The 16,323-nt window shown below is 44.6% G+C and overlaps 1 protein-coding gene across 7 annotated transcripts in view; it reads left to right on the forward strand.

The window, feature by feature from the left end:
* Window positions 1–16,323, forward strand: part of USP50 (ubiquitin specific peptidase 50) — a 433,978-nt gene that overhangs the window by 165,880 nt on the left and 251,775 nt on the right. For 3 of the 7 annotated variants that reach the window (XM_069624962.1, XM_069624959.1, XM_069624961.1), the window contains exons 2-3: window positions 12,778–12,972; window positions 13,683–13,745. In XM_069624962.1, the coding sequence (XP_069481063.1) occupies window positions 12,794–12,972; window positions 13,683–13,745 (242 nt within the window). In that variant the 5' untranslated portion in view covers window positions 12,778–12,793. The remainder of the gene's footprint in view (window positions 1–12,777; window positions 12,973–13,682; window positions 13,746–16,323) is intronic. The other 4 variants (XM_069624964.1, XM_069624963.1, XM_069624960.1 and 1 more) reach the window with 3 other exon arrangements.

The following is a 16,323-nucleotide window of genomic DNA, read 5'->3' on the forward strand; positions in this document are numbered from 1 at the left end:
ATGAGAGATGGAAGACGCCTATCAAGAAGGAGGAGGTTGGGCTGGGGGCCCTGGATCATGACAGTGCCATTTAGGTAGAGATTAATGATGACCCTAGAGGACAGGAAGGATGCCAAGTGTACCTCCCAGCATGTGCCACCATTAATGGGGGAGGAAGAGAAAGGGGAGAGCGCAGTGACCATATGGGGAATCCAAAGCTCTGGAGAAGGAAAAACAAAGAGGATGTTGGTGAAAGTCTCTCTGGAAGAGGCGTTGACATAGGTGTCAGCGATGGGCAGGCCAGGGTTGGGGACCAGGAGATCCTTCTTGAACTTTTTCCTTCTAAACTTTGAGGATTTCAGGTGTGGAGACACCATGTCGGCTGAAGGGGGTGAGTCCATGGCAATGAAGAGTGATGTCGCAGCACTTATAGAAGAAATCAGGAATATGAGAGCAGACATTGGGGCTAGGGTGGATAAAATCCACCCTAGGCTAGACAAGATGGAAGACAGACTTGAAGAAGGGGAACATAACCAGTCCTCCTGGGACACCTTGGAGATCCAAATGGATACGGGAATTGCAGAAATGGAAAGGAGAGAGAGTGAGATTACGTTGAAGATGGATGACATTGAAAATCGAGAAAGGGGGAACAACCTAAATCTTTTTGGTATCCCGGATAGGGAGGAGACACAGAGACAGACCTGAGGAGAACCTTCCATGAAGTTACGAAGCTCATCTTTGAGGATGACACCATAGACAAAGGTAGAATAGAGAGGATACACAGGACTGGTGGATCAGCAGGGGGTCCTAGGTCAGTCTTAGCCACAATTACCCGGACAAGCACAAGATTCTAGAGAAAGCCAGGAAGAGGGGCCCAATGATGTACAGCAACTCCAGAGTGTCAATTTTCCCGTCCTCCCTTACATTAGCCAGGAGGCGACTGTGCTCACCCCTTACGAAGTGGCTGAACGAGAAGGGGGTCAGGTACAAGTGGGGATTTCCATTTTCCATTGCTTTTGAATTGGATGGGGACAAATATAAACTGTCTACTGAGTAGGAGATATACAGGGCCATGGTGGAGTTACTTGGAGACTCTGGAGCCTCGCAGGACCCTAATGGAAATAAGGCTGTGAGGGTCAATGGCATATCAAGGGACCTAGGAGATAAAGAATCCGGGGATCCCATAAATTCAGGAAGTTGTATGCATCCCCGGTGGCCGATACCTGAATGAAGCTGGTGTCATATATTTTATTTACGTAACTGATGCTGGGAGAAGGGAAGGTTCTGTGGGAAGGGACGAACAGGGCGGAACCCGAGGGGTAACATTGGTAAGAAAATGGCCACCAGCGACCTAGAGAGAAAGTGGACCTAGCGAGATGGTGGTGGGCAGTAGATTTTATCCGTTGTTAATACCACTTCTTAATAAACACTTCTTGTTTGTTTATATCTTCTTACTCATTGATAATTGATTAGATATGGCGTCTCGCTGTGACCTTGTCTCCTCTATCTCACGTAATCGTAGAAACAGGCTTCTACTGGGCACACATGACCATACTGCTCCATGTGTTACTCCCGTTCCATCACACTTCATTACAGACCTTAATCTTAGTCAATGCGAGCAGATTTCGTCATTAGAACCCGCCATTAGGTTGGCTCCAAACCTACCTAGTAAAACTACACCAACAGGGACCGTAATGAAATACTTGTTGCTTAACACACGTTCCTTAGTCAAGCATTGCAATGAGGTTCCGGACCTTATTGTACAGAAACAAGTGGATATATGTGCTCTTACTGAAACATGGGTCCACGATACTGCCTTTCATTCTCTTCAAATGGCCACTCCCCCAGGTTATTCTTTTTTTCATTCTGATAGACAAGAAAAATGTGGCAGAGGTGTGGCAGTAATTTATAGAACTGCCCTCAAAATACATGAATCTGGAAAACCAGTCTTTGACCAATGTGAGGCTCTCTTTCTTAAACTCAGTCTGGCCCCAACATCCTCTCTTAATTTCCTAGTGCTTTATAGACCTCCCACCAACACTCCCCTTTTTGAAGAACAAATGTTGGCCTTCATTGGCAACTCTTGCAAGCCTCACTCACCCACTATTATATTAGGAGATATTAATCTCTGGGCTGATAATCTATTGGATGGACCATCTACCTCCCTAACTGAATCTCTCTCTTTATTATCTTTTATCCAGCATGCTAAGGTTCCCACGCATATAGGTGGTAATACACTAGATTGGGTAATAGCAAAAAACATTCCTATTAGTAACATCAATGTAGATCAATGCATCTGGTCAGATCATTTCTCTGTAAGTTTCCAGACAGACTACAACTATATTATTTATATTAATAATCAGCCAGCTCCACTTGATAAGTCAAGGAATGTATGTAAAATCACACAAGATACTTTTCGTGCTACGGTCATACCTCTATAACCATCTATGGAGAAGTGCATGTCACTTGAAGTCTTTGTAGCAAACAAAAGATCTACGCTTGATGAAGCTTTTGAAACACTTGCTCCACTTAAATCCTCCAAAATAAAGGGAAAAAATGTATCTTATACTCCGTTCTCAGCAGAAATAACTGAAGCTCGCTCTAAAAAAACGCCAACTGGAACGACTATGGCATAAACAACCATCTGAGTCCAGCTTCACTTATTACAAGCATGCCATCCGACACTACAAATCACTTATTCGTACCAATAAAGAATCACATCTCAACTCCCAGATTTCTAAAGCTAAATCTAGCTCCAAAGAGCTTTTTGTTATTCTTCAGGAGCTAAAGGGTTGCACTGCTACATCGTTGCCTCTGGCGGACAGTGTATGGTGTCAAAACATCCACAATAGCTTTGTAAATAAAACCGTAACTCATCAAAATAATATTAGTACTGTAGGTGCCTTTCCCCGACTTACTACGTGTGAGAAAAAATAAAATAACCACCCCTGTCGGGGAAAGAGGCACTGAGACCCGGCTGCAAGAGTTCAAAGGATGGTTTATTTCTCCAGCTAGGAAATAACCCAAAAATCCCCTACCAAACATTTACATCATACTTGTATATATATCAATTAAAGTAACTCTAACAAAAAGTGCTAAATGGACCCGATTGGCCAGGCGGTGTGGTGCTGTAGGTGTGGGTGGCATCTCTTCCTTGTGGTTGGCTGAGTGGCTGACGAGATGACGGACGTCAAATATCTTCTGCTCCACGCAAGTCAGGGTCCGGTCACTGTTGTCACTACCTAAGCTAATATGTTGCATTCGAAAAACACTAAATAACAAATTATCTAAAACATTTTATGCTACTTTTCATATTTCTACACAAGTTATGCATAATAATTATTGTCAGTACAATTGGGTAATTCGTGGCTTTAATTAGAGGCCTTTACCTTATTGTGCATGTAAAAAGAATCAAGCTGTGTTTCACATATCTCCTAAACTTCAAACCTATTAGTATGAGAAAAAACATATATTGTAGTAAAATGCTTAAGGTTAGTAGTGGGTGTGTTGGGTGGGTGTCGCAGCACAGGTGAGGGTCTGGCACTTGAAAGAAATATCTTACAGGGAGCGCAGGGTCAAGATGGCAATAAATTGTTCTAAATGGGGGTGGGTGGCTTGCACGTTTATGGGGCGAACGAGCAGAAAGTGCTTAGCTCATACTGGTTCACATGCTGGTTCTCATGCTAGCAGTGATCTCAGAGGAAGAAAACTGTATCATATTGGTTGTTGCAACTTTCTCTGGCTTCTGCGTGAGAATGGGAGCGCAGAGCTTTCCTTCGCAGGGGGAGTGCAAGGGTGGGGGCCAGCTAGCTGCCTGCGCGCCTTGTGTGTGTGTGTCTCTGTTTTGGCTGCTGCGGTGGAAGGGGAGCTGAGCATTGCTGTACTATCGCAGTGAGGCCTGTTTACCCAAGATGGAGTGGAAAGGGGGCACAAAAGATGGATGCCCAGTGTCCTGCTCAGTAGTCCCATCTATGTAGCAGTCAACCGTGGTTAACTTTACATAAGGGCAAGGGGCAATCCCACTACCGGAGGCACGTGGTCCAAGCCTTGTACTGAGGAGTGTACGGCGCGAGGGGGCCTGGGGGCCCCTCACTCCCATACAGTACTCAGGTTAAACTTATTTCTGCCAATATATCATCTACTATAGAAAATATAGATACTACTGGAGATTTTCCCGCTTTTACTTTTAGACCTGTTTCTCTAGAACAAGTCATTGATGCTGTCTCTAAACTTAAACCTACCTCCTGCAAAGGAGATGTTTTTCCAGCCACCTTATTCAAAGATCATATCTTTACTCTTGCCCCATGGATCACTACCTTGGTCAATAAATCCTTTCATGAATCCTATGTTCCTGAGAACATAAAGGAAGTCTGGGTTACACCTTTGCCCAAGAAGGAAAACTTGGATCGTGCTGAGGTGGGGAATTATCGTCCAATCACCAACGTTCCCTTTATGTTGAAAATTCTGGACAAAATTGCATATTGTCAATATCAAACCTTCATCGAGGAACATGATATATATTAGCCACCCAACAGTCCAGTTTCCGTCCTAATCATGGGACTGAGACTGCGCTGTTGGATTTAAAATCTTATATTGCTGGTCTTGTTGATGAAGGTCATACAGCTTTGCTGCTGTTATTAGGTCTATCCGCCGGGTTTGATTTAGTCGATCAACAACTTCTGCTCGTCTCGTCTGAAGCATCAGCTTGGTTTAAATCATTCCTGGGTCCACAGAATATGAAAGTAACAAAGGACAATGCTTACTCTATGGCATCTTTGTTACTATGTGGTGTTCCGCAGGGCTCATGTCTTTCGCCCTTACTCTTTAATATTTACTCACGTCTTCTCTGCACTCTTGTCAGCTATGGGCATTTATTTCGCCAACTATGCTGACGACACGCAGATTGTCATCAAACTTACTGGTGAGTATCTAAAAGATTTAGAGCACATTAATCACATTTTTGCTTAAATTCAGAAATGGATGGCGTTAAACTCTCTAGCCCTTAATAATGCCAAAACTGAGCTGTTGATTTTAGGTACTCAGCAGAGGCTAAAGAAACTTGACATAAAATATGACAACTTTTTGATTGGTCAACATGTTATTTCTATATCAAAATCTGTAAAAACTTGGGGGGTATTTTTTGACCCTCAGTTATCTTTTACCCGACAGACCAACTACCTTAAATCCTCTTGCCATTACTATATCCAGCTCTTATGGCAGATATGTCCATATCTGTCTAAAGAAAACCTTGCTTTGATCGCAGCTGCAATTGTAAACTGTAAGTTGGATTACTGCAATAGTCTTCTGATTGGTACCTCGCAGGCTAATCTTAAAACTCTGCAGGTCATACAGAATAGTGCAGTACGTGCTGTAATGGGCCTCAAGCGCAATATGCATGTTTCCGATGCTAGGCATAGCTTACATTGGTTGCCAGTTCAACAGCGGTTACATAATAAAGGTTTAACCATTGTGTTTAAATGCCTATATGGTAAAGCTCCATCCTATTTTACCGCTAGGCTAAAAAAGAAATCAGTTGGTCGTTCTCTGCGCTCAAGCAGCAACACTATCTTGGTTCAATCCCTGTTCACCTTGAAAAGATTTGGAGGCACAAGCTTTGATTCATGGGCCCCCTATGGAACTCACTACCCAAACACCTTGCTAATAGTGGCTCCTTGTTTATCTTTAAGAAACAACTAAAGACTTCCTTGTTTGACAAAGGTTAAGGCTTATTCATCTTCCCTGTATAGCGCTGTTGCACTGAATCTTGTATCTCACCATATGTTACCCTTACTTCGGCTTTTTGTGAGTACTAGATTCTATTTGGTTCTACTGCGTCTTATGTTTCCTGAATTGTTCTTGTTATCTGTTGCCTGTCTTTTTCTTTCGCCTGTGTGCACCCTGAGGCCCCTGGGTTAGTGGTGCAATACAAGAATTTAGATAGATAGATAGATAGATAGATAGATAGATAGATAGATAGATAGATAGATAGATAGATAGATAGATAGATAATAAAGTGGGTGGGGGGTTGGGCTCTGGAGGAAAGTGGTGTGTTGGGCAGGGACCCGAGTGTCTGGGTCCTCTTGGTGGCTCAGTATAAACCTAGTGATGGTAAATGGGGGGTATGGGGCACTGTGTAGGGTTGGGGTTTGGGGGAAGGAAGGGGCTTGGGGGCTGGGGGGAGAACCTGGTACGAGATTCTTTCAATGAGTTTGCTTCCTATGACAAAGTTAGAATTGGTATGCAAATGCTTGCCAGGCGGCAGAAAAGAAGGGTTCAAATGGGGTAACATGATGGCAACCTCAGGGAATGGGGCTTAAGGGTGCCGACTGAGGATTGGAAAATGAAGGGGTTGAACTCTCCAACAAATGGATCTCTGGTTGCAAGGGAATTTCCGAGGGTTGAGCTGGATGTCATGTTTCTTCAGGAGACAACATTTTGTAAGGGTGAGGAACTGAGAATTCCTGGTGGCCTGGCCGGTCGGGTATACTGGGGCTCTGGTCTGTTGTGGAAAGCGGGGGTGGGAATCCTTTTTGGCAAAACGCTTAAGTTTGTGGTGACCAAGGTCTGGTCGGATGTGGAGGGGAGGACCTTCATAGTCTCCGGCATCAGGTAGAAAGGTGAAAGGTATGATCTATACATCCAACAAGGGTCAACTGAGATTCCTGAAAAATATTCTACCAAAGATTCTGGTGGAGAGTGCAGGTCACCTCATTCTGGGAGGTGACTTTAATCTATGGGCTGATGTGAACTTGGACAGACAGGGGTTGCAAGACAGGGAACAAGCTGAGACCAGGCTACGGGGATGTCCACGAAACCCTGGGATTGTATGAGCTGGAGGATATGTTGCGTCACTTTCACCCACAGGAGAGGGATATACCTTCTACTCACCCCCCCAACCCACCCCCACAGAACCTTTACTAGGATGGATTATGTATATGTCTCACGGGATCTGTGGGAGGAGGCGCGTAATGCAGAGATTCTCTCGATCACCTGGTCGGATCATGATATGGTCACGCTGGATCTGGACTGGTTGGGTATGCAACCCAGGGGTACTAGATGGAGATGCAACAAGTCCCTATGGAAGGACTCAGGATTCAACCAGGAGATGACTAAGGAAATTGAAGAATTTTTCAAAATAAACCACACAGGTGAGATGGACACGAGAGTGGTATGGGAGGCAGGGAAAGTGACTTAGAGAGGGGTTCTGATTCGGGAAGGCACAGAAAAAAAGGGAACTGACACTTAGTGAGAATAGGCTGAGGAAAGAGATAAAACATCAGCACTAACAAGTGCATAGGACAGGGCGGGGAGAGAGGAGAGTATCAAAGAAGCAAAGGGAAAGAGGGAAGAGCTACGGCTCCTTGAGGAAGGGAAGACAATACGCAATTTGCAATTTCTTAAACAGAAATTTTATGAGAAGGGGGATAAGGCCGATGCCCTCCTGGCAGCTAGGTTGAGAGGGCAGCAAGTAGAAAGGTGGGTCTCAGAGATTGAGGGGACAGGGGAAAAATGTTAGTCCTCAATAGAGGGGATTCAGGAGATATGTGCCTCTTTGTATGAGATTCTAGACAAATCTGAGTATATGCAGGGGGATGGTGTGGTTGAGGAATACTTGGTGGACACTCCTTTGCCCAGTCTGACAGAGGTGGAGTCCACCAAAATGGACGCCCCCATAATGGCAGGGGAAATTAGATGGCTGTGAGGAGACTGCCGATAGGACAGGTACACCGCAGGGTTCTACAAATCCTTCCTCAATGTATTGTTGCCATTTATGACAGAGCTCTTCACTGACATATTGAACATGGGTAAAGCCCCAGATTCCTTCTCAAGGGCACTCATCACGGTGACACCCAAAGAAGAGAGGGATCCCACGAAATGTGGCATATACTGTCCTATCTCCCTTCTTAATATAGATGCCTAAATATACACCCGGATGCTGGCGGCTAGATTGGAAATTTACATGCCATGTCTAATCTACCCGGAACAAGTGGGTTTCATCAGGGGCCGACAGGGGATGGACACCATGAGGAAGACGCTACACCTGATGCATGAGGTCTGGGGGTTGAATGGGGACCCCATACTCAGTTGATGCTGAGAAGGCCTTTTATAGAGTGGAGTGGGAGTTCCACAAAGCAGTGCTTGTCAAATAAGGGATAGGGGAGGTATTCCTGCGGGGGATCATAGTGGGGCTGTACACCTCCCCCAAGGCATGCATAGCAGTGAATGGGGGATACTCCTGTTGGTATGACTTTGGTAGGAGGACAAGGCAGGGTTGCCCACTTTCACCTTCACTGTTCGCACTCTCAATATAGCCCCTTGCGCAGAGGATTAGAGGAGACATAAAAGTAGAAGGATTCCAAGTAGGAGAGGTGGAATACAAAGTCGCATTATATGCAGATGACATGCTACTGCATGTGGTGAACCCCATGACGTCTATACCAGAAGTGGTCGGACAGATTGAGCAGTACGCCTCCTGGGCGAGCTTTAAGATCCATAAATCCAAATCAGTCCTCTTCCCCTTAGAGAGGGACAGAGCCCGGGAAACAGGGAGCTTTGCACCCCTGGGGATGAAGGTTAGTCTGGGAATGTTAAGATATCGGGGAATCAATGTCACGAGGGAAATGGGAAAACTGTATGGGGCAAATTTCCCCCCTCTGATGGCCAGGCTTACAGAGGATTTGACGAAGTGGGGTAAACTGACAGTATCTTTGTTGGGTCAACTCAGTGCACTAAAAAGGGCCATCCTCCCTAGACTCCCAAGACTTCTGTACCTGTTTCAGATGCTCCCCATCTGTATCCCAGAATCTTTCAGAAGGCGAAGAGCACCCTATTGAAATGTCTTTGCCAAGGGAAGAAGGCCAGGATAGCGGGGGATGTTTTGGTACTTCCCAAGAAAAGGGAAGGTTGGGCTTTCCAGATGTGAAACGCTATTATAAGGCCGCCCAACTTAGAGTCTTAATACCCCACCTTAGAGCTGAGGAGGATCTTCAGTGGATTTCACCTGCAACCAGCCACGGTCGGGGAATGGCTCTGGGTACCAAGAGATAGGCTCCCCCTTGGAAATCGGGAACATCCTATAGTGGGGACTATCTGGACATTTGGAGAAAGGGGGCAGAAATGAAGGGCGTCATGACATGGCCCTCCCTGCTAGGTTACCTGTGGGTCCTGGGGGGTCAGGGACTCAATCCCGAATACAGAGATATTTCAGAAATGGTTTGAAGCAGGGCTGGAGAGGGTTGGTCAGCTGTGGAAGGGGGCTAGGTTTATAGACATAACTGAGTTAGTAAAACGCCCTAAAGATAGGTACTCTCTCAGTCTTCCTGTACCTCCAATTGAAGCAGGCACTGACTGACAGGGGCTTCAGTGAACAGATATGGCAAGACCTCACTCCCTTCGAAGATATTCTAGACACCAGGACAGAAATGAAGGGCCTGATGTCAGCGATGTATGGAGCCCTCGTGGACTTCGGGAGTGGGTCCACAGAAAAATGGAAAGGAAGGTGGGAACAGGATGTAGAGGAGGAAATAGAAACTGTCCTGTGGGGGAGACTCTGTAAGAGGGCCTTGCAGACTTCAATGTCATGTCAATACAAACTACATGCCATTAAGCTTCTACACAGGTGGCAATATGACCCAGTCACACTTTCTAAAATGTATCAGAGTGTCAGCCCAAGTTGTTGGCGGGAATGTGGGGCGAGGGCCGACTATTGGCATATGTGGTGGGTGTGCCCGAGGGTGCAAGTCTCCTAGGGACGGAGTCTTGGGGTGGGTTAAAGAAGTGGATGGGATTCACAGGGTCAAATCTCCCTTGATGGTTTTATTTGGATTGGAGAGGCAGGAGGAGGACCTCATAAGACTCCCTAGGATGGCTGCGGGCCTACTACTAGCAGCAAGAGCGTTCCTGGCCACAAAATGGAAACGTGCCCACACCACAGAGAAAAAGGAATGGGTTAATATTTCCAAGAACCTATTTGTGATGGAACGAATCACAGCAGGACTGCATGGTTGGGCAGGTCCTCTGGAAGCGGAATGGGGTGGATTTGTAGAAATATACCTGAGACCAGACACACAGGGCTATAGGTAGACGCAGTAGAATGGGAACGGAGGGGCTGTGAGTCCGGTTGTATACTAATTGACCTTTTCACAATTGACCTTGGGAGAATTGACCTCCGGAGAATTGACCTAATTTAGAAGGTCAATTAGGATATATGTGCGGGGGGTAACCCTCTGCAACTCCCCCACCCTATCCAAACCCCCTGCAACCGCCCACCCAATCCCTGCATATTATTTATAATCCAAAACCAACCCAATACATATATAAAATAACTAAAATAATATAAAGGTCAATTGTGCAGAATGTCAATTAGGACCACTATAATTAGGTCAATTGTGCAAAAGGTCAATTGTAAAAGGTCAATTTTGGTAATACCGTGAGTCCTCCAGGGACATAGGCACCAGTTATGCTCGAACTGCCAAGGGAGACGGAGAAAAGAGGACGCCGTTGAGGTGGCTTTGCGCCAATGGTTTATGTTATAGAGTGTCTTAGGAAGCCAAAGAATTAAAGAAGAGATTTTAGGGGGGAACAGTACCAGGGGAGCGGGGGGAGAGTTAATGTTGATTTGCAAGGGAGGGTATAAGGAATACAGAATGTTATTTCATTAACTCTGTCAATGTGAAGTGGATACATGCCTTGCAATGTTTTATGTTTTGTGAACAAAATCTTTTACAAAGACTAATTTGAAAAAAAAGAAAACAAAACCCAAAACACTGAGGTCGAAAACATCAAGGTTTTTTGGCTGAATTTGTGCAGGATTTTGGTACCTTATTTTAAAAGAGATAGAAAAATAGATAATGGTTGGTATAAGGGTATAAAAAGGGGTGGGATATTTGCGGAGGGTGACAGGGATTGTGTGATGAGTCTCCCCTTGCATTAAAAAAAGAAAACACATTTTCTTTTCTGTAATTCGACCAAATAAATGTCTTAGTTTTCGGCCACATTCTTTTTTTTCGTAGATAATTAAATATGTGTATATTGTGTTTCATATGTTCTACCTTTTAGTGTTTTTAATGAATGCTTATATGACTATTTGAAGATCTCCTTGTGTCTGTCTTTGTTGTGTGTGTGCGTGTGTATATATATATATATATATATATATATATATATATATATATATATATATATATATATATATATATATATATATATATGTCTGGTTAAGCCAAATCTCTGCCTGCACGTTAGTTATTTTTGCCATCATCCTACATTTACTGAACTCTTAAGTATATGTGCATGTGTGCATTGCTGGGTACTGTCTATCTCACGTCTAGTAGGGATCTCAGACAGGGGTCTGTTCTCTTATCAACTTCATCAAAGGCCTTTGTGTTGTGCATATTGTCTGGGCCTCTGGCTTTTGTGTGGTTTCAGTCTCTTGTTTTAGGGGCTTTCTTAGTTTGTATTTTCTCTTGTGTTTGGGTAGTTTGATGTTCCTCCCAACACCGTCTCACGGAAAAAATAAAAATGCATGTTAGAAAGATCTTGTGTGCTTCAGGCATTTAATGAAATATAAAATAATGTAAAACAATAATTATTTGTGCATGAGTCATGTTGCTTTTTGTGGGTCCTGTACATTGATGGAGGGTACCCCTCGGAGGTGTTAAAGCGGAAGGAGACAATCCAAGCACCATCATTTCTCCTGATTGCTTCCACAAATAAACATGGGTTACAAGAGCACATACTAGCTAGTATGTGTTTATTGATGAAGACATGACTTTGTGCAGACAGGACCACCACATCTATGTTAGGGTCATTGTTGCCTCCAACCCCCCCATCCACACCTGCAAATGAAAAGAGACCTTCATGGATTTTATTGAGACCTTTGATGCTGCTGATCAGCACTAGCCCCCTCCATTGATAGGCAAAAATCCCACACTGTGTCAGAAGGGGGGATAGATAAGGATAGATAAGCAGTGGGTAGCCACACATTTAGGGACAGTGTTGATATCTGAAACAATTGCAGCAGTTGAGTGAACTATGGAATTATTTTGTGTACACATATTCAACTGACGACTGAGAAATACTGTTTCAGCTGATCCCTTTCTCAAATAAACATGAGGTTCTGGACCAGTCTAGGTCTTTGAAGCGGAGTTCCGCCTAGTGTAAGTAAAGTACTTACACTAGGTGGAATTTTAACATGTGATGCATCTCTCTCCCCGCCAAACCAAACTAGCTGTGCCATTAATCAAGCTATATCAAGCGTCAACCATAAGTTGGTGTAATATTTGAATCCGTAATATCTAAGATGACTGAGATAGCCTTGAAAAAGCACCAAGGGGCGAAATACACATCAGTTATTTGTCAAAGAGAGGCTATTTTGTGTTAAGAAAAAAAGAAATACATTTCCACTTTAACTTTTATATATGGGTGTGTATCACCACAAAATGTTTACCACTTGAGTGGTGCAGAATATACCCATTAACCCACTAGAATAGTTGTGGTCAACAGGGGACCATGCACTGGGAATATATCTCCAACTTTCAAACCACAAATACTGCTCAGTTCCTAATGACCCAGGAGTCCCTGGGTTAGGCTTTAAACTGTTCTACTAACACCTAGGGGTTCCACTAACAACACTGTAATTAATAACACCTGTCAATGCAGTGCTTTGAAACTGCAGGACTATGGTATTTAGTTCTAGCTAAAACAGTTCTTGTTAGAACTTCTTTAAGAGAGTGTGTGTGTGTATGATAGAGATTTAATGATTAGCTTAACTTTTCTCTCATTCTGTTTTTGCTCTGGCAGTGCAGGATGTTCCGACATGCAATATGGACGAAATACTCCGGAAAATGGGTTGAAACCAGGAATGGACCATGGAGCGGTAGGCCTGTATAACTTGGGCAACACTTGCTACATGAACGCAGTGTTACAATGTCTGTGCAGTACAACCCCTCTAGTCAAGTATTTTGTCTCTGGAAAGCATCGTTCATCTATAGTTAGGTAATAAAATGTTTTTACTCGAGTTTCAAATTAAGTGCAAGTAGACATCTTGTACGTGGCACAGTATGCCATGGCTTGTGATTGCCTCTGTTGGTTCCACATGTTATAATGCCTCATACGTATGCCTGCCTCTTCTCTTTTCCGACAGTTCCTCATGCCACTAACCTCTGTCATAATTATCCCTACACTCTTGCTCCAGTTCCAATTCATGCCTAATCACCTGTACTTTACATTGCCTCTAAATCTCGACTACCACATCTTTTTTTTAAATATCTTTATATATAACTGGTTACAGCAAGATACAAACATGTTATTTAAGAAGACAGCTTAGCGTGCTATGTGGACCTTGAGGACCAGACTTGGAGAACCCCTGCTTTACACAATCAACCACTTGGCCACCCCAACCCTCAAATTCTGCTCTCTTCTTGTTTCAGCAAGGCATTCTCTAGGTCCTCGCATCTGTATATAGGCAGTAAGTCACCCTGAAAAGGTGGCCTTGCCATATGTCTCCTTCCACCCACACTATAATCAACATCGGTCATCAGACCTGCTCTCTGCTTTAAAGGAAGGTGCTCTCACCTCCTCCAAACACACAAAGTGAGTATAACAGGGAGTACACAAATCACACACTTTTAACTCTGTTTGTATTTCCAAATTTTGATTTATGTGGTTATGCTTTTCTACTTTTGTATTTCTTGTTCCTTTCACAGTGTTTTACAGTGGCTATTCCATAATCTCCTGCACTTCAAACTTTTGATGCCTATTCCCCAAAGGTGGGTTCCTTCATCGCATCTGCTCAATCAGGGTCAGATTGGGATTTGGCATGCTTGACTAATGATTTCAGCTGTATCATATAGCTCTTAAGGATTAACATTTGCATACAGAATCAATCTGCATGGTTCCACTAACCCCGCCTCACCTGTATTCTCACCACTGTAATTATGGAAATAACAGCAAATGTATAAAAAAACGCGTCTATGCTAATCTGTATATCTGTATATTCATCATGTATGCCTGTAACAAGTAAGACTTCTTAGCGCCACGATGCCCCCGGGCAGATGTGCGCTCTACAAATCCAAATAAATAAATAAAAATAAATAAATATGTTCCTTATTTAGTTTTCATTCTTATCTTATCCCCCCCTCCACTGCCCCCCGCCCTCAGTTCTGTTCTGTTCTCCCGGCGGTTTCCCAGTCCAATGGCTCCCCCTGCTTGGTAGAGGAAACTCCTATGGCCTCAGCAAGCGTCTCACCATCTGTGGTTGGAAGGTCAATGTAGGGAATTGGCTATTGTATTCCATGACTGGGACCCAGCAGTCCGCAAAGCGATGTAGGGCTCCCTCTTTCGCCGCCATGACCTTCTTGGCCACCAGAATCTCCCATACCTTGACCCCCCCATAGGGGCATGAAGGGACCTCCCTGTGTTTTCTGTTGGTGGACTAAGGTTATCTTTGCCACCAAGAGTAGCTAAGTAAGTAGTTTGGCGGTGTTTACCGCCTTCGGGTAGCAGTCCGGCGATGCCGCTCCTAGCAGGATCACCTCTGGCTTCAATGGCAATTGGCAATGGGTTATTGCTGCAATGGTTTGTAATACCTCCTTCCAAAAATCCTGCGCCCTCGGGCACTCCCACCACATGTGGAAGAAGGTCCTGCGGGTACCACATGGTCTCCAGCAAGGCGGCTTTAGGGACTTCTGGATAATGTACCTGGAGTCTACATTCTCCCTGATCATCCACAAACTGGCTTACCTACATGTTGCATCATGGAGTAGGCATTAAACAAGGTTCTTTATGCAGAAGCTCAAGAAATGTTATCTGGATCTCATAGCTATAGGCTTGACAGAAATGTCCCGAGGTCTCCAATTCAGGTCCTAGAGAAGCCCAACTGCACCACGCTTTTGGGATATACACTGGTTATTTAAATAAAGCCCATAGAGATTCCCTGTATTTAATGATATTTTGTGGCGGGTTGGAAGACGGAGGCGGACACTTGAAAGACATTATTCCTGGTGTTTATTAAAATGATACAGATAAGACCTATCTTTTCCTACTGCTAGAGGGGTTTCCCTGCCTATAAAAATAACTCAAGGTGCTTGTCAGTAGACAGGAAGTCACAAATGAATGTGTCCATGGCCCAAAACTAATTCTAACTGACCCTACCACTATTCTAACTAGCTTAACTTATACTAGGAGAATCTCTCCCCCCTTCTAGTCCTAGTCCTGATCACTGTACTCAGAGAGGTACAGCTTCACCTCACTGACGAGGCCCAACAAAGCTGAAACATGTGTATGGAGTTGCTGTTGGTACTCTTGTTCCGAGAGGAATGTCCATAGCATTCCGGTGCTGGACTGCCCGTGTGGGTGGGACAAAGACTGATATGCAAATGGATATTTCCCATCTGTGAAAGGTACAGTGAGCAAAAAGCGTGTGCTGCAAAGTTTCATATTAGAACAGGTTATCATGCCATGTTCTTTCTGGAGAAGAGCACCTACTACCTCTTTTGAAATATTTGCAAGCAACTTGGGGTTGGTCACCCTAAGTTACCTGGGGGCAACCGGACATGGACTCCCTGCTCACTGTGCTCAGAGAGGCACAACTTCACCTCCCTGATGAGGCCCAACAAGGCTGAAACACGTGTATGGGGTTGCTGTTGGTACTCTTGTTCAGAGAGGAATTGCCATAGCATTTTGGTGCTGGACTGCCCATGTGAGCAAAGACTGACATGCAAATGTTTATTTCCCATCTGTGAAAGGTACAGTGAGCAAAAAGTGTGTGCTGCAAACTCTCATCTCAGAATAGGTTATCATGCCATGTTCTTTCTGGAGAGGAGTGCCTGCTACTGTAGGGGAGGACTGGCCGCGAGGCCCTCCTCACCTGCAGCCTTCTCCCCAGGTGAGGACCATGACTCGGTGGCCGTCCCCTCATGCCACCCGGGCCCAGGTGGAGGAGGGGTCACCCGCCGACGACATTGCCCACACATATCCGTTCCCTGCATATACCAAAATTCAGTTAGGCCTAGAAGCCATCTTGTTTAGCAAACATGGCGTGAGTTCAGCACACTGTAACGAGGCCCCCACCTTTGGAGGGCCTTTCATGCATCTCCGCCGCCGCAGTAGCCCTGGTAGATCCGCTGCGAGCACGTTCCCATGAGAAAGTCGGGTATGAGCTAACCCGAGATGCTAACACTGTAACATTTTATCGTTCACAATGTAATATTGCACCCCGCATGACCTGGTCCGCGAGGCCGGGATGACGGGAAAAAAGCTGAAGCATCACTAGCTGAAGAAAGTAGAAAATAATTCAAGTATTGGCATTAACGAACTACCTCTGTTTAAACAGATCCTGTAAACTGT

The sequence above is a fragment of the Ambystoma mexicanum genome, chromosome 11 (genome assembly GCF_040938575.1).
Source record: "Ambystoma mexicanum isolate Mex_15411 chromosome 11, UKY_AmexF1_1, whole genome shotgun sequence".
Lineage (NCBI taxonomy): Eukaryota > Metazoa > Chordata > Amphibia > Caudata > Ambystomatidae > Ambystoma > Ambystoma mexicanum.